Source organism: Rana temporaria, chromosome 4 (genome assembly GCF_905171775.1).
Source record: "Rana temporaria chromosome 4, aRanTem1.1, whole genome shotgun sequence".
Lineage (NCBI taxonomy): Eukaryota > Metazoa > Chordata > Amphibia > Anura > Ranidae > Rana > Rana temporaria.
In genome coordinates, this window is record NC_053492.1 from 260965481 (window position 1) to 260984940 (window position 19460).

The window sequence follows — 19460 nt, forward strand, 5'->3', positions numbered from 1 at the left end:
CCCTTGATTCACGGAGCAGTAGCTCCGTAAATTGCGTGGGCGCTCCGGCAAAATGCCGGCGTAAGCGCGTGCAATTTAAATGATCCCGTAGGGGGCGTGGATCATTTAAATTAGGCGCGTTCCCGCGCCGAGCGTAGTGCGCATGCTCCGTCGGGAATCTTTCCCGACGTGCATTGCGGTAAATGACGTCGCAAGGACGTCATTTGCTTCAAAGTGAACGTGAATGGCGTCCAGCGCCATTCACGATTCACTTACACAAACAACGTAAATTTCAAACTTCGCGACGTGGGAACGACAGGTATACGTAACATTGGCTGCCCCTGCTATTAGCAGGAGCAGCCTTACGTGAAACCCGACGTACGCAAACGACGTAAACTGCGTACGCAGGGCTCGCGTAGGGTTGTGAAACGGCATTAGTATGCAATTTGCATACTATACGCTGACCACAACGGGAACGCCCCCTAGCGGCCAACGTAAGAATGCAGCCTACGATATGACTGGCATAAGAGCCTTATGCTAGTCATATCTTAGGCTGCCGTCGGCGTAACGAGGTTCCTGAATCAGGAGCATTTGTAACGCCGGCGCAAGTAAGCAATTGCGCTGCGTATCTATGGTTACGCAGGCGCAATTGCTCTTTGAATCTACCCCACTGACATTTTCCACATTTTAATCATGTTACAACCAAAAACATAAATGTATTTTATTGAGATTTTATGTGATAGACCTATACAAAGTGACACATAATTGTGAAGTGGAAGAAAAATGATAAATGGTTTTATTTTATTTTTTTTACAAATAAATATGTAAAAAGTGTGGCGTACATTTGTAATCATCCCCACCCCCTGTGTCAATACTTTGTAGAGCCACCTTCCACTGCAATTACAGCTGCATGTATTTTTGGGAATGTCTACCAGCTTTGCACATCTAGAGAGTGAAATGTTTTCCCATTCTTCATTACAAAATAGCGCAAGCTCTGTCAGATTGAATGGAGGGCGTCTAAAAAGGCAATTTTCAAGTCTTACCGCAGATTCTCAATTGGATTTAGGTCTGGACTTTGACTGGGCCATTCTAACACATGAATATGCTTAGATCTAAACCACTCCATTGTAGCTCTAGCTGTATGTTTAGGGTTGTTGTCCTGCTGGATGGCGAACCTCCGCCTCAGTCTCAAAACTTTTGCAGACTCTTTTCTTCTAAGATTGCCCTGTATTTGGCTACATCCATCTTCCCATCAACTCTGACCAGCTTTCCTGTCCCTGCTGAAGAAAAGCATCCCCACAACATGATGCTGCCACCACCATGTTTCACAGTGGGGATGGTGTGTTCAGGGTGACGTGCAGTGTTAGTTTTCTGCCACACATAGCATTTTGCTTTTAGACCAAAAAGTTAAATTTTCGTCTCATCTGACCAGAGCACCTTCTTCCACGTTTGCTATGTCCCCCACATGGCTTCTCGCAAACTGCAAATGGGACTTTCCTTATGGCTTTCTTCTTGCCACTCTTCTGTAAAGGCCAGCTTTGTGGCGTGCCCTACTAATAGTTGTCCCGTTGACAGATTCTATCAGCTGTGGATCTATGCAGCCCCTCCAGAGTTACCATGGGCCTCTTGACTGCTTCTCCGATTAATGCTCTCCCTTCCTGACCTGTCAGTTTAGGTGCACAGCCATGTCTTGGTAGGTTTACAGCTGTGCCATACTCTTACATTTTTGGATGTTGAATTGAACAGTGAGATGTTCAAAGCTTGGCATATTTTTTTTTAACCCAACTTTCACACTGAGAGGGGCGTCGGCGGTAAAGTGCTGTTAATTTTAGTGGCGCTTTACCATCGTTTTCGTTCGCTAGCGGGGCGCTTTTAACCCCCGCTAATGCCTGAAAAAGGGTTAAAAGCACCGGCAAAGTCAATGGGGAGCAGTTCTCTCTCTCGTTCATATAAAAAGGGTCAATATATAAAGGTCATGAGGGAAAAAAAAAAGTGAATTATATAAATACCTGTAAAAGGCATTCAAATAATTTCACTGGAAAAGCAACATAAGCAACTGATTTACATGTTGTGCCTCTTTTAAACCATTGCAATAACACATCCTAAAGTATGCAAAATCAAATGTTTTGCTTAACATGGTGTACACATGTGAATGAAAAAAGCCACATGCAAGAAGTTGCTAGTTGTCAGCGGAAAAGCAATTGATAATAGTATAAATAAAACAAATATAATATTTACTTAAGAAAAAAAAACTGCCCTTATTACTAAAATAAAACCTGTGTGGACTCAACAAATAAATGAGTACTTTTTTTTTTTTATAAATTAAAGTGTAACAGTCAGAACACAAAAATACAAGTGTCACAAATATCCTATACACATACTGTTGCGCTGTGCATATGTCTCAGTATTATTATTATTATTATTATTATACAGGATTTATATAGCGCCAACAGTTTGCGCAGCGCTTTAGTATAAACCAATCTTGAGCCAACTCCCTTGAGAATGTCTGTTTGCATGAAACATACGTCGGAGCAGAGCCTGCGTAAGCTGGAGCCATTAGCAGCGGCGCTGGTTATTTTAAGTGATATGGACATTATACTTATATGCAGATTTTTTTATTTGAAATATCTTCACTCTCTCAATCAACATGGACCATTTTAAATCCTTATGCTGTTAGCATTAGTAAATAGATATGATATATTTCCCCATTTACTTGTTTTAAACTTTTTTTTTTTTTTTTTTTTTTTAAGGTCTTCAATTACTTCCTGGTTTCCAGGCCTAGGCAATCGATGTCGTACATCCTAGGAGTCTTCAGGAGGGGAGGATGGGGTTTCTTAGCCAAGCACACCCTCCTGCCTGCATGCCTGAGAGGGATTACAGGAAGTAAATGCTACATCATCTGCCCTTACTCAAGATGGCCAAAAGGTTTGAGGCTTGGCTCTGTGCTGTTTGGCGTATTGTAATTGGGATACTTTGTGGCATTTGCGTAGTAATGGCTTTCTGGTGACTTGACCACGCAGCCCGTCTTTCTTCAAGTGCCTCATTATTGTGTACCTTGAAACAGCCACACCACATGTTTTCAGAGTCCCGTATTTCATTCTGAAGTTATTGGTGGACTGTTCTTTCCATCCCGAACAATTGTCCTGGCAGTTGTGGCTAAAATTTTAGTTGGTCTACCTGACCGTGGTTTGGTTTCAACAGAACCCCTCATTTTCCACTTCTTGATTAGAGTTTGAGCACTGCTGATTGGCATTCTCAATTCCTTGGGTATCTTTTTATATCCCTTTACGGCCTTCACAGAAGGAAGCTGAGGCCACAGAAGGAAGCAGAAGGCCGCAAAGCCGCGGCCTCAATTACCGGCCGGCGTGGGCCGGTAATTGAGGCCGCAGCTTTGCGGCCTTCACAGAAGGAAGCTGAGGCCGGCAGAAGGAATCTAGGAGTGGTCATCGTGTGGTGGCCGTTGGCATTACAGGTTACATTACAAGTAGCAAAACAGCAGTTCTAATGTGTTTTTTTCACTGCCATCTCCTTCCCTCTAATTAGAACCCCCAAACATTATATATATTTTTTATTCTAACACCCTAGAGAATAAAATGGCAGTCGATGCAATACTTTGTCACACCGTATTTGTGCTGCGGTCTTATAAGCGCACTTTTATGTTGTCTTATTTAAAAAATAAGACAACAGTAAAGTTAGCCAATTTTTTTTATATTGTGAAAGATAATGTTACGCCAAGTAAATTCATACCCAACATGTCACCCTTAAAAATTGCGTCCGTTCGTTGAATGGCGACAAACTTTTACCCTTTAAAATCTCCATAGGCGACGTTTAAAAAATTCTACAGGTTGCATGTTTTGAGTTACAGAGAAGGTCTAGGGCTAGAATTATTGCTCTCGCTCTACCAATCGCGGCGATACCTCACATGTGTGGTTTGAATACCGTTTACATATGCGGGCGCTACTGACGTATGCGTTCGCTTCTGCGCGTGAGCTTGGCGGTACGGGTGCGTTTTTTGGCTCCTAACTTTTTTAGCTGGCTCCTAGATTCCAAGCAAATTTGTCAAATCCTGAAATAGATCACAGGCGAGGATGGTTACCTTTAATAGCCATTCAAACCCCTTTGTGTCAACTTGTGTGCATGTTATCAGGCCAAAATCACCAGGGTATGTAAACTTTTGATCAGGATAATTTCGGGAGTTTCTGTTGTCATTATGATTTAAAAAGAGTAAACACAGTTGATTAATAATAAATGGTTTCAGCCAAACACTAACCATGAGTGAAAAATGTTTTTGTGTTATCATTCATATTCTCTGTAAAATGGCCAAGAAATCATAATTCTGCCAGGGTATGTAAACTTATAAGCACAACTGTATACAGTGCTATTGTCCGCATCAGTGAAAACTATCCTGATAGTTCTGGGAAAGGACGTTAACCAGGAATCACCGGTTGTCTGAATGAACTCAGACCGAGTGAGCATGTCAGACAAGTTTGGAGCTCTTCGTGCGACCAAATGAGGATAGTCACCCACTATACCTGACAGGACAATGCGACAGGGTGGACCAATGCCTTCATAGGATCTCTTACTTCTAAACCAAATTGGGTAATTAATCTCACAGGTTCTTGTTGTTGGGGGATTTGTCTTGGGGAGAGGGAAGGGAGGGTCTCTCTTGGCTGCCTTCAGTAACTTATGACTATATATTCTCTCCCTAAATCTGGCATACATGTCATGTGCCTCCTTTTTAAATTTCAGGTCATTTGTACAATTCCTCCTGATACAAGGGAATTGACCCATTGGAATGCCTTTCACTAAGTCCTAGGATAAAAGTTGTCTGCCCGAAGTAGTGTTGGGTGCCGTGGGTTTACGAAAGGTAGAGGTTACCAATAAGGACATCCTTCTTAGCTATCCTGAGGTCAAGGAAGGGAATCGAGACAGAGTCTAATCCAAGCACAAGCCTGATATTACCATCATTGTTATTTAACTCATCCATAAATTCAGACAACTTAGTCTCGGTTCCCTTCAAGACCATCAGGATATCATCAATATATCTTACCCAGGACCCAACCAGACCATCAAAAGCACCAGATCTATACACTTCTAGTTCCTCCCACATTCCCAGATGTAGGCACACATATAAAGGCAGCCATGGCGCACCCATTGAAGGGCCTGACACCTGTTGATAGTTGACATCACTGAACTCAAAAGAAGTTATTATGCAGGACAAAATTCAAGAGATAAAGGATAAATTTATTCTGATGGGCCATCTCTGGATAGAATTTATCAGCTCTTAATCCCCAATGGTGAGGTATCGATGCATATAATGACTGTACATCAATACCAACAAGGAACCACTCCAAGATTATCAAGTTTATTGAGGACATCTTTAGTGTCTTTTACATAGTATTCCAGGGCAGGGACCATGATCTTCAAAAGACCATCAATGTATTGGCCTACCCTTTCTAAAGGTCCATTAATTGCAAGAGACTATGGACCTCCCTGGAGGATTCACAAAGTCTTTATGCAATTTAAGGATGATGTAGAGGAATGGGATATTATAGTCAGCTATTTTCAGATAATTTAATTCCTTCTTAGTTATCAAACCCCCTTCTTGTGCCAAGGTCAGCTTATAATTCAGTTCTTCAACCAAACTAAGGAAAGGAGAGCCTGAAAATGTTAAATACGTTGGAATTACCTAGTTGTTGTTTTACTTCTTTCACATAGTTCTTCTCATTCATTAAGACCACATTGCCTCCTTTATCACTCTATTTAATAACTATACCTTTGGCATTTTTTTTAATTCATTAAGAGCAGCCCTTTGTTTGTTCAGATTATCCTGATTAAATTCCTCCCAATTTAAAATTTTTAAATCATTACTTACAAGGTCAAAAAATTGGTCTATAAGTTTACTTTTAGAAAGGGGTAACATCTTTTTAGATTTAATTCTCAGATCAACCTGTCTGAGGACTATGGTGTTCTCATCCGCTGGCATATCAATATCCAGTGCTCCTTCATCCAGAAGAGCTAGGAGATCATCAATTGTTTTTCTGCCATCTTCCTGTAAGGTTTCGCAAACTGCAGGGCTTTTATCCCATTGCGCATGTAAATAGAGAAAAAAAAACCTTACGGAGAAAAAAAAGATTAATGTCTTTATACACAGTGAATTCCTCCAAGTTTTGTTTTGGTGAAAAGGTTAACCCTCTGTTTAAGATTTGAATATGCGATTCTTTTAAAGGGAATGAGAAAGAGAAAAGATGAACTTCTCTATTGTCTAGACAGCCTAAGAGGAAGTCATATATTAAGTTCCCCTCATTGCTTCTTGTCCTGAATTTGCGTTCTGTGTTCTCTTTTTCCTCTTCTCTTCCTCTTTCCTTTGATGATTCTTTTTTTTTTATGCTTCTTGCATTGTAACAGAGGTCAAACCTCAATCACAATAATCAATAAACTTAAACAGTGTTCTAAATACAACTTACAAGTCTCTTGTCTTCAGCTGGTCTTTTAGACTTGCTGCTGTGTAATCAATAAAGTCATCAGCTCCCAGGTCCTTCATCAGTGTTTGAGCCCCTCCAGAGCAAACAACAGTCACATGTGCCCCCCATGCTTTTAATAACTGAAATATAGACACATGGGCACATGTCAGAACAAAGTAAAGAAGAAATTTACAGCATGTACCAAGCAGCCTAAAGTGGAACTTCACTCTCTCAATCAACATTCACTATTTTTAATCCTTCTGCTGCAAGCATTAGTACATACATAAGGTGTAAATGTAATATATATCTTGTTTTTACCTTTTTTTCTACATTTCTTCAGTTACTTCCTGGTTTCTTGCCTAGGCAAATTATGGCATATATGCTAGGAGTATTGAGGGGTGAAGGAGGGGCTTTCTCCGTTAATAGCCTCCTGACAGAACTAAGGGCAGGTGGATTCCAGGATGGAAATGCTACATGAATCACCAGCCTTACTCAAAATGGCTGTGGCCAGAAATGCTAGAGTGGTGTTTTTCAATATGATTTCGCAGCAAAATATAGCATTGAGACATGGATGGATGGAGGAGTTTGCTTTGAATTTTAAAAATGAGTTCAATAGCATTTTGGTGCTTAGATGCAGTGTAGTTACACTTTAAAGTGTTTAAAGCATCCAGGTCATAATCCTGTCACTTCTTTCTCTTGGAATAACACACCCCCTTGTCATGGAAACTTGCTTCATGACAGCTACATCCTTTTCATACAGATTATATATACATATACTGTATAAGTTAAGTAAAATACACACAATACAAATATAAATCTGTCATAGCAACTTATACACATAGTCAGGGAAATGAAATGGGAGCACAATTCTTTTAATGAACAATCGCACTGTATGTAAAACTATGCAAAACCTTCCAGCCCTCAAAATTTACACTCGCCTGCTTGCATTTTGCGAGTGCATTTTGAGGGATGGGGAGTGTGGGCTGCCTGCGAGCAGGGGGGGGGGGGACAAGCAAGGAGTGAATATAGGGCAGAGGAGAGTTGTCGCCGTCGCCTGGTTGTTTAGAGCGTGGGGAACATAACAGCTTTCAATTCAATAGCGGTGTTTCCTGCCGTGTGCCATCACATACAGCCCCTCCCCCTTGTCAGGGCACTTTGATAGACAGATCACCCATCCCAGGATTGGACGGGTGATCTGTCTATCAAAGTTTCCCGGACAAGGGGGAGGGGCTGTATATGACGGCTTGCGGCAGGGAACACAGCTATTGAACTGCAAGCTGTTATGTTCCCCGCGCTTTTAACAACCAGGCGGTGGCGGCAGCTCCGGCTCCTCACCTCTCTCTTACCCAGCACAGGTAGGCTCCACCTGGGACACATGGCTCCACCGGGGAAACGTGGCTCCACCTGGGACACGTGGCTCCACCGGGGACACGTGGTTGCACTGGGGACACATTCTGCCTTGGTAGACATGGGCAGGCTGCATTTTTGGGCACGGATAAAGTTGTTGTTAATATTTATTTTTATAACTTAATTCTGCATAAAACATTTAAGTGTCATTTCATGAGATAATTTATGAGAGCGTGTCTAGGGGCGGGATTATGGGCGGTACATGGTAGGGGTTGGGCGGGGCAACTGGTGGCGAGTAACCCTTGAGGCCCGGCTAGTAGCTCAGGACTTGAAATTTTGAGCCCTGATATACAGCATACATGTGAAAGAATAAGCATGCTTTAAAGAGTAATGTGAGGAGAATACATACACGCGCGAACACCCCTCACATTTTTGTAAATATTTTATTCGATCTTTTCATGTGACAACACTGAAGAAATTACACTTTGCTACAATGTAAAAGTAGTTATTGTACAGCTTGGACAACAGTGTAAATTTGCTGTCCCCTCAAAATAACTCAACACACAGCATATGCCATCTTAAGAGCATTATAGGCCCCCAGGCAATACAGTGCACTGGGGCCCCGTCTACACAATCGCGCACAATGGCTGCATTTGAATGGCATAGTGGCTGTGTTTGAATGGCCCAGCAAATAACTTACAGGGTGAGGCCGAGGGTCAGGTCAGGTGCAGTGCAGTCACTCACACTCACAGCAAGGCAGGCTCAGGACAGGCAGCTCTTCTCAGAAGTGCTCCGCTGTCTGCTCGCTCCCCTCCCTCTGAGCCATGCTGAGTCTGAAGATGTGGGTGGAGCTCATTTTCCCGCCGCGTAGGTGGCGCGCTCTGAATCCTAGGGTGGTCGCAGCGTGCTCTGAATGCTGGGGCGGCCGTGGCCTCTGACGTCACTGGTTGCTAGGCACCGGCGATTCTAGCAACCAATGCAGTCGAGTGAGCGGCGTGACACAGCTTTGGCGCCCCTTCTCTTAGCCCCCCAGGCAACTTCCCAGCGTGCCCATGCGAAAAGACGGCCATGCACACAGCCATTAATGTTTAAACCGCTGGCAACAAAAGTGAGTACATCTCTAAGCGAAAATTTCCAAATTGGGCCCAAACGGTCAATATGTTGTGTGGCCACCATTATTTTTCAGCACTGCATTAACCCTCTTCGGCATGGAGTTCACCAGAGCTTTACAGGTTTCCACTGGAGCCCTCTTCCACTCCTCCATGACATCATGAAGCTGGTGGATGTTAGAGACCTTGCGCTGATCCACCTTCCATTTGAGGATGCCCCACAGCTGCTCAATAGGGTTTAGTTCTGGAGACATGCTTGGCCAGTCCATCACCTTTACCCTCAGAGAGGGGATGATGCTCTGCTTCAGTATGTCACAGTACATGTTGGCATTCATGGTTCCCTCAAGGAACTGTAGCTCCCCAGTGCCGGCAGCATGCATGCAGCCCCAGACCATGACATTCCCACCACCATGCTTGACTGTAGGCAAGACACACTTGTCTTTGTACTCCTCACCTGGTTGCCACCACACACGCTTGACACCATCTGAACCAAATAAGTTTATCTTGGTCAAACCATATCCTTAGTCTGCTTGCCTTCAAGCAAACTATTTGGGGGCTTTCTTGTGTATCATCTTTAGAAGAGGCTTCCTTCTGGGATGACAGCCATGCAAACGAATTTGATGCAGTGTGCAGTGTATGGTCTGAGCACTGATAGGCTGACCCCCCCCCCCCAAACCCATTCAACCTCTGCAGCAATGCTGACAGCACATATACATCTATTTTCCAAAGACAACCTCTGGATATGACACTGAGCACATGCACGCAACTTCTTTAGTCGACCATGGTGAGTCCTGCTCTGAGTGGAACCTGTCCTGTTAAACAGCTGTATGGTCTTGGCCACTGTGCTGCAGCTCAGTTTAAGGGTCTTGGCAATCTTCTTATAGCCTGGAGCAACAATTCTTTTTTTCAGATCCTCAAAGAGTTCTTTGCCATGAGGTGCCATGTTGAACTTCCAGTGACCAGTATGAGAGAGAGAGATAACACCAAATTTAAACACTCCTGCTAACGAGTCACATGACACTGGGGAGGGAAAATGACTAATTGGACCCAGATTGGACATTTTCACTTTAGACATTAATAGCTGTGTGTTGAGTTATTTTGAGGGGACAGCAAATTGACACTGTTATACAAGCTGAACACTCACTACTTTACACTGTGGCAATATGTAATTTCTTCAGTGTTGTCACAAATAATAAAATATTTACAAGAATGTGTAAATGTAAACCATATCCTTTATCCATGACTGATAAGCTGTTAAAAAGCTTTTTGTGTAAAGAAAAAATTATTATATAAAAACACAACAACAACAAAAGGTTTACAGTGTATAGTGAAATTCAAAATACAATTTCACAGATAAAAATGCACCTAAATTGAAAGTGTTATGCCACAATATGGGATGGCTAAATTGTGCTGAATGAGACAATACTTAAAGGGTCACTAAAGGAAAAAAGAGGAATGTCAGCAGGTAAAGGATGCTTATTATGAAAAGAAAATATTTTCCTTTACAACCCCTTTAAGCTAAAAAGAAAATTAAAAGCTGCAATATAAATACCTGGATGGCAGCTGTGCCAACTCCTCCAGATGCACCAATTATTAAAACGCTGCAATAAAATAAAATAGAATAAAAAAGAGATTTTTAATACAGCTTACCTGTAAAATCTTTTTCTTGGAGTACATCACGGGACACAGAGCGGCATATTCATTACTATGTGGGTTATATGGAGTACCTTCAGGTGATGGACACTGGCAATCTCAAACAGGAAATGCCCCTCCCTATATAACCCCCTCCCATAGGAGGAGTACCTCAGTTTTGTAGCAAGCAGTATGCCTCCCAAAATGGTCCCCATAAGAGGGGTGGGAGCTCTGTGTCCCGTGATGTACTCCAAGAAAAAGATTTTACAGGTAATCTGTATTAAAAATCTCTTTTTCTTTATCGTACATCACGGGACACAGAGCGGCATATTCATTACTATGTGGGATGTCCCAAAGCAATGCTTACAATGAGGGGAGGGAGAACATCTTCCAAAGACAAAAGGATTTAATTTAGAGATATACTCAAATCATAATAAATCCAACTTAGTTGAGCAAAAATAATTTTAAATTTAACTCAAAAGGGAGCCCCCGGAATCCGAGGGTCTCAAACTGCAGCCTGCAGCACTGCCTGCCCAAAGGCTGTATCAGTATTCCTTCTTACGTCCAACTGGTAGAATTTTGTAAACGTGTGGACAGAAGACCAGGTTGCCGCCTTGCAAACTTGAGCCATAGAGATCTGGTGGTGTGCTGCCCAGGAGGCGCCCATGGCCCTAGTAGAATGAGCCTTTAATGATAACGGAGGAGGCAACCCCTTCAAGCCGTAGGCCTGAGTGATTAACTGTTTAATCCACCTCGAGATGGTGGATTTTGCAGCTGCCTGCCCCTTCTTGGGCCCATCCGGTAAAATGAACAACACATCTGTTTTCCGGATCTTCTCTGTAGCTTTAAGATAGGCCTTCATGGCCCTGACAATATCCAAGGTATGCATCAACCCTTCCTTTCTGGAAGTAGGTTTAGGAAAGGAGGATGGTAATACCAAATCCTGGTTTAGATGAAAACTGGATATAACCTTCGGTAGGAAGGAAGGATGAGGGCGGAGAACGACCTTGTCCTTATGTAAAATAAGATATGGTTCCTTACAGGATAAGGCTGCCAGTTCCGATACTCTTCTGGCGGAAACTATGGCGACCAAAAATACTAACTTCCTTGTCAGTAAAACCAAAGGAATTTTAGCCAACGGCTCAAAAGGTTGTTTCTGTAAACTTGACAGAACAAGATTTAAATCCCAGGGACAAAGCGGGGATTTAACTGGAGGATTAATACGCAAGACCCCTTGAAGGAAGGTCTTAACTAGCGAGTGGGTGGCCAGCGGCCGCTGAAACCACACTGACAAAGCTGAAATCTGTCCTTTGATTGTGCTTAATGCCAGTCCTTTATCCACTTCTGGCTGGAGAAAACGTAATACTCTATCGATGGTAAACTTGCGAGAAGGCCATCGCTTGGACTCACACCAGCCTACATAGGCCTTCCAGACCCTGTAATAAATCACCCTAGAGACCGGTTTCCTGGCTCTGATTAGGGTAGAGATTACTTTCTGAGACAGACCTCTACCCCTGAGAATCAGGGATTCAGCCTCCAGGCCGTCAAATTTAGATGCCGTAAGGCAGGGTGGAGGATCGGACCTTGCGATAGCAGGTCTGGCCGTAGAGGAAGAGTCCAAGGGTCTCCCACTACCATCTTCAGGATTAGTGAATACCATGCCCTTCTGGGCCATGCTGGAGCTACCAGGATGACTGGTATGTGCTCCACCCTGATACTGCGCAGCAGGCGGGGTAGTAACTGGAGCGGGGGAAATACATAAAGAAGTTTGAACTGATGCCAAGGGCAAACCAGCGCATCGGTTCCGCAGGCCATCGGATTCCTTGAGCGGGATATGAACCTGTCTAGCTTCTTGTTGAGTCTCGATGCCATGACATCCACGTCCGGCACTCCCCATCTTTGGCAGAGTGCTTGAAAGATTTGTGGATGTAGAGACCATTCCCCCGGCAACAGAGTCTGGCGACTTAAGAAGTCCGCCTGAAGGTTGTCCACTCCTGGAATAAATATTGCCGATATGCAGGGCACATGAGCCTCTGCCCACAGGAGAATCAAGCTCACCTCTTTCTGAGTGGCTTGACTCTTGGTTCCCCCTTGGTGATTTATGTATGCCACGGCCGTGGTATTGTCTGATTGAATTATCACCGGGAACCCCTGCAATTTGGACGTCCAAGCCCTGAGGGCTAGTCGAGCAGCTCTGAGCTCCAAGATGTTGATGGGCAACTGCCTCTCTGGCTTTGCCCAAGTACCCTGGCGAGTGCAACCATCCAAAATTGCTCCCCAGCCCGTCAGGCTGGCATCTGTGGTTACTATCTTCCAAGCCACTGGGCTGAAAGACTTCCCCTTCACTAGATTCTGAGGGTCTAACCACCAACACAGACTTTGTCGGACTCTTGATGAGAGCGGCAAAGGGATATCTAAGGCCTGTGGCCTCCTGCTCCATGCTGACAGGATGGCTGCCTGCAGGATGCGAGTGTGGCTCTGGGCGTACGGTACCGCCTCGAATGTGGCCACCATCTTGCCTAGTAACCGCATACATAGGCGAATAGTCGGTTCTTTCTTGCTTAGAACCAGTAGGATTAAAACCTTGATGGCTTTGACCTTATCAGAGGTAGAAACACCCTTTGTTGTTCTGTGTCTAACCTCATGCCGAGATATTCCAACTGCCTTGTGGGCTGGAATGCTGACTTTTCTCGATTTAGGACCCAGCCGAACCTCTCGAGGTACTGGACCGTGAGGGCCACTGCTCGTTCCAAGCCAGGAGACGAGTGATCTATGACTAGGAGGTCGTCCAGGTACGCTAGGATCGTGACCCCTTGGATCCTTAGCCTGGCTAGGATTGGAGCTAGGACCTTCGTGAACACCCGGGGGGCCGTAGCCAACCCAAAGGGAAGCGCCACGAATTGGAAATGACGCGAAGCCACCATAAAGCGTAGAAATCTTTGATGTGGCTGATAAATTGGAACATGAAGGTAGGCATCCTTTATGTCTTTGGATGCCATGAAGTCGTCCTTCTGGAGTGTGGCAGCTGCTGACCGCACGGATTCCATCCGAAATGAGCGGACCTTTAGGTATGCATTTACCATCTTTAGGTCCAAAATTGGCCTGACATCTCCGTTGGACTTTGGGATGATGAATAGGTTGGAGTAGAAACCCAGCCCTTGTTCTAGGACTGGTACCTCTACTATTACTTCCTGGGAGAGTAGATGATTCAATGCCGTCATTAATGCGGCTCCCTTCTCCGGATCGTTTGGAACCCTTGACTCCTGGAAATGAGGAGGAGGAAGAAACTTTAGGAAGTCTAGTTTGTAGCCCGTAGCCACGGAAGACCGTACCCATCTGTCGGGAATGCTGGCTTCCCAAACCTCTGAAAAGAGACGCAGCCTTCCCCCCACCCTCGTGGGTGGGGGCGCCCCTTCATAAGGTCGGCTTGGGGGCTGGTTTTGCTGGTTTGCGAAACCACTGCTTCTTGCCTCTAGCGGCCTGTCCCTGCGATTTGTTGTTGAAGTTAAAGTTTGATCTTGCAGGAGGCCGTCGATACTGTTTGGCATTAGAGGGCCCCTGCCCAGGGGAGTGCTGTCGTTTAAACGCAGGCCCCTGAAACTTTTTCTTGGTTGGCAAAAGAGTACTTTTGCCGCTTGAAATGGTCTGAATGTATTTATCCAGGTCTTCTCCGAAGAGTCGTCCTCCATGGAAGGGGAACCCTACCAGGAGCTTCTTGCATGGGGGCTCGGCCTCCCAGCTCTTTAACCATAAGAGTCTTCTCATATGGATAAGGGATAACGATAAACGTGACGCTTGCTGGATAGAATCCTTAATCGCATCTACCGTAAAGCGTATGGCCCTAGGGACATCAGAAAATTCTTCTGCCTGCTGGGCAGGAATAAGTTTAAGCATCTGCTTAGTTTGATCCGATAATGCTTGTGCAACCCCAATCGCAGCCACAGCTGGCTGCACTACTGCCCCTGCAGTAGTGAAGGAGCTTTTAAGTAGTGCTTCCAAGCGTTTATCAACCGGATCTTTGAACACCTGTATGTTTTCTACAGGGCATGTTAAAGATTTGTTAACACATGAGATGGCTGCGTCCACCGCCGGGGTTGCCCATCTCTTGGAAAATTTATCTTCCATAGGATATAAGGCAGAGAATCTTTTAGGTGGTAAAAAGATTCTATCTGGCTTGGTCCAATCTTGGAACATAACTTCCTCTAGCAGAGGATGGATCGGAAAAACTGCGTTGTTTTGAGGCGCCCTTAGTGAGCCCAAAGCTGAACAGTCGATACTTGGAGATCTGGTACTGGCAAGTTGAATGCACTATGGACCAAGTCCGTTAAGGCTTGAACCCACCAGCTCTCCCCTTGGGAGGCTGCCCCAGACTCCCCTGTATCCGGATCCTCGATCCCCGAACCTGCTTGGTCCTTGTCCAAGAGGTCGTCCAATTCCCCTGCGGAAAGGACCTCCTCCTCTGAGGGTCCACGCTCGGGCGACGGAGATCTATTCTGTTTTCTGCCCCGCATAGCCTTGGCTATCATCTTTTCCATTCTTTTTTCCATCTCTTTTAAGGAGGTGGACAGTACCTCGTCCGTGACCACCCTAGGGTTGGACTGACCCGTGCCAGCTCCAGCCCCAGATCCCGATGGTCCCATCAAGGCTCCCTCTCGGGAAAGCAGCGGCATAACTTTGTCCGAGACCTCAGACTCTCTGGGGGAATCCCCACCTCTTGTACCCTCTGAACCAGACGCCATGGTACAATACCGAGGTACGCCCGCTAACTTATTGGTGTTTGGAACTATAAATAGTTATTGCCCAAAAACCCGTTTGGGGGATAAAAAATGCCTTCTTTCCCTTTAATGGTTTTTTTTTTTTTTTTTTTTCAAACCCAAGAGAGAAAAAACATTCTGTCCCCCTTAGTAGTATTGCCAAAAAACTGCTGAGATAGAAAGAACAGCCTAACTCTAGGCTCCAGGACAGTCTTTATTGAAGACTGTAATATCTGTTTCGGCCACTGTGTGTCCTCGGCGCCCCGTGCTGCCGCTCTGGTCGCTTCCTCTCTCAGTTCCAGCATACACTGAGCTGGGAACAAAATGGAAGGGCCGCCCCTTCCTTTAACATGCTGGCCCGCCCTTCCCTCCTCAGCTAACGGCGCGAAATTGCGCCCATATCACGGGGACGCGCGCACGCGCCCGCCGGCGGGGGGGGGGGTGGGGGTAAGGAGTCCACACGAGGAGGTAGTTTGTCCTGTCTCCAGGCTAGGAGGAAAAACCATGGCAGCAATCGCCTGGAGGCTTTGCAGGTAAGCACAGCTCTCTTTACACACACACACACAGGCTTCTTTCTCAATGTTTACAATACTACCAGGGAGTTCACCTTTTATGGGGAATACACATAGAGCCATCCTATCTTTAAGATATGTGACTTACTTTGCCAGATGCAGCGCATAACTTTAGGCATGTCCCCTGTGAACCCCCCAGAAAAACCTGCTAAGAACCAAGTTCCGCAAGTTTTCCCCTCACTTACCTGCTCCATGCCGCAGGACTTTGCAAAGCAAGAGGCCCAATCTTCCCCCATCTCCGTGGGGCATTGACCTTCAGGCCCTGGGTTCCTATGAAGGATCCACTGTCCTGGGCCCATATAGCACTCTGGCAACAGAAACATTAGGCCCCCAAAGGTTTCTAAGTTCTGGGCCCAGGGTCCAGCTCTCTAAAAAGAAAAGCATTATGGGCTATACCCCTTTGGTTTGGGGTCCGGTTACTGACCACTTTAGCGCTGAGGCCTTTGGACAGAACCGGTTAGCCCACCTAATCCCAAGGATGTGGAGGCAAGCTAAACCATGACCAACACCTAAGACACTGGCGTAAAAACTGAGGTACTCCTCCTATGGGAGGGGGTTATATAGGGAGGGGCATTTCCTGTTTGAGATTGCCAGTGTCCATCACCTGAAGGTACTCCATATAACCCACATAGTAATGAATATGCCGCTCTGTGTCCCGTGATGTACGATAAAGAAATAATAATAATAAAGGGTTAAATCTGTGCCGCTAAAGTGTAACTCTTTTAGGAGTACATTGCACAGAGCAGGCAAGTATGGCATGTTTGTTATTTTAAAAATAATAAAGACACTTTTTTTCTGGATACGTGGGAGCATTTATTATTTGTCACAAAAGGCAGACTTGGCCTTTAAAGTGCATATAAACCCAAGAACAGAAATTGTATTTGTTGCAGTTTACCAGTCCCTACATTTGATGGCTTCATTATTATTTTTTTCTGGCTTTTTTCACTTATTTTGATCCTGCCAATAGCACAATTTCTGTCCTAGGGTTACAACACCCACTTGCAAGCAGCACTGTCACCCTAGGATAGGAAGTGTCTTAAGACTACAGAACACCTGGCCTCCCTTCATCTCTATAATACAGGTCACAATATAGGGCCATAGTGAACTAAGGAGAACTGATAATATGGTTTAAAATATTACTGCAAAGTGCAAAAGACACAGAAAACATAAAAAATCAACTCCCAGGAGTTAGATTTATCCCCCAATGATGTCATTCTTTTGTGCTTTGCATGAATCAGAATACAGGAAGAATGGCCGCTGCTGAGAGGAGGGAAGAGCATGAACCTTTGGCTAATTCCAACTCTGAAGCTATTGATGTAATGATTGTAAGAGCCCTTTCACACTGGTGCGTTTTTGCCGCGGTAAAAATAGCGTTATTAAAACGCTCCCCATGCCCCTCTCCATTGAAATGAATTAAAAACGCGATAAAATCGCGGTGTTTTACGTCAATTTTAACGCTCCGTTTTTACCGCGTTTTTAATTCATTTCAATGGAGGAGGCATGGGTAGGGTTTTATGGGCGTTTTAATAGCGCTATTTTTACCGCGAAAACGCGGGAAAAATGCACCAGTGTGAAAGGGCCCTTACATCAAATCTCACCCAAGACTAAATTAACAGTGCTGTATAGAACTCAATTTTATATATGTTATGTTTGATAGATTACATTTTAAATTTTTCCACAAAAAAGCAGTCATAAAAATTGTAATGATACTGGAAGAAATGTTTCTGTGTTATTCGCCTACCTACATACATACATACATACATACAAAAGAAAACCTGTATCAAACAGTTTGACCACAGGCTAAAAACAAACAAGAGAAAATTGATGCGGTAATAAGTTTTATGTCAGGAAAAGTAGACTGACACTTACCGTTTTCCTGGACAGGTTTCCTTTTTCAAACCGCAGCTGTTAACAAGGGCAGCCCATGCTGTGAGGGCAACATAAGGCAAGGAAGCAGCTTCTGTATGACTAAGTGACTTTGGCTTCAAGGACACCTAAACATAAATCAAACTCAACTGAAATCTATGCCAAATTCCTCTGTGCTAGTTCACACAGCTGAGACAGTAAACGGGGGGGGGGGGGGGGGGGGGGGGGACAAAAACAAACTAACTTTTATTTTTTGAAGGATAATTTACAGTGCCTTGAAAAAAGGATTCATATCCCCTGACATTTTTCACATTTTGTCATTATACAACCAAAATCGTAAATGTATTTTATTGGGATTTTATGTTATAGACACAAAGAAGCACATAAGTGGAAGGAAAATGATAAATGGTTTTAATTTTTTTTTTTACAAATAAATATCTGAAAAGTGTGACGTGCATTTGTATTCAGACCCCTTTACTCAGATACCCCTAACTAAACTCTAGTGGCACCAATTGGCTACACAAGTCACCTAATTAGTAAATAGAATCCACCTGTGTGTAATTTAATCTCAGTGTAAATACAGCTGTTCTGTGAAGCCCTCGGCAGCTATTGCTGGCAATGGCACCATCCGAATCGGTGCGATGCTGCATTTACGGCACTGCAGCCGTCCCCAAAAGTAGTTTCTGTACTACTTTTGGCGACTTCAGGGTGCGATTTATATAGACAATCGGCCCTATAAGTCAGACTGACATGCGGGAATGAAATTGTGCGAGTTCAGCTGAACTCGAATGATTTGAATCCTGCTGTCAGTGTGAACCTAGGCTAAAAAGTACAAACATTTAACATCTAACCTTCACTATTTAAACAACATATTAAAAACAGCTCTAAGTTCTGATGTAGGTGACCCGAAAAAACTATAGATACACCAAATTATTAAAAAAAAAAAACTGGAACAAAAAAGGCAGAGCTGTTCCCCATAAAGACCAGATTCCATGTTTAACCCTTTCGGATAATGAAATATGAGACCTGGTTGATGACCATGGGTAACAGGGTTCTATTTGCTGCTATACAAAGATGCACATTTTGTAAAGATGGATACAACTTAATGTTTAAATCTTCCACAATGAACTTTAATTGGCATATTTACCACATTGGCATTTGCAACAACAAATTCTGCAAAAGTGCCTTGCTTCCATGGAGGGACTGCTGCCCAGACCTGTCAAAACAATGAAAATAAAAAAAAATCACTTGAAAGCAACTGAATATATATTTGTACCACAATTATACAAATATGCATAAGTTTAGCCATTTCCATTCTAGTCAGTCCTGTATAATAATGTAAGGAAATGTGATGAAATTCCTGTAAAGGGTTCAGCAGGATAAGGATGCCAGCGGCAGTGGATCTTACATACGAGTACATGAATATATTGATTGAGGATAAAGCAGGGCCAAGTGAAACAGCCACCTGGTATAAAGTCAAGCAGGCCCTACGATGATCACAGTAAGCCCATGTTCACACTGAGTATGTCAGTCCCAATTTCGGTCGCAATTTCAGAGACATCTGTGCAGGTTGGCAGCAATTGTCACCGATTTGACATGTCAAACCGCATGCTCCAGTGTGAACCAGAGCTCGTTTACACTTTATTCAAAAACAAGGCTTTGTACACGCTTTGTTAAAGCTCTCTGAACGCCACTTAAAGCTCCCTTCACTGAGGCCGCATTCCCACACCCGAGCGT

General features: G+C 44.2%; 1 protein-coding gene across 1 annotated transcript in view; it reads right to left on the reverse strand.

Moving 5' to 3' along the window:
* RTN4IP1 (reticulon 4 interacting protein 1) overlaps window positions 1–19460 on the reverse strand; it is a 41061-nt gene that overhangs the window by 7827 nt on the left and 13774 nt on the right. The window contains exons 3-6 of the mRNA XM_040350188.1: window positions 18871–18939; window positions 17727–17851; window positions 10452–10500; window positions 6447–6583 (exon numbers count right to left, since the gene is read on the reverse strand). Coding sequence (XP_040206122.1) covers window positions 6447–6583; window positions 10452–10500; window positions 17727–17851; window positions 18871–18939 — 380 coding nt within the window. The remainder of the gene's footprint in view (window positions 1–6446; window positions 6584–10451; window positions 10501–17726; window positions 17852–18870; window positions 18940–19460) is intronic.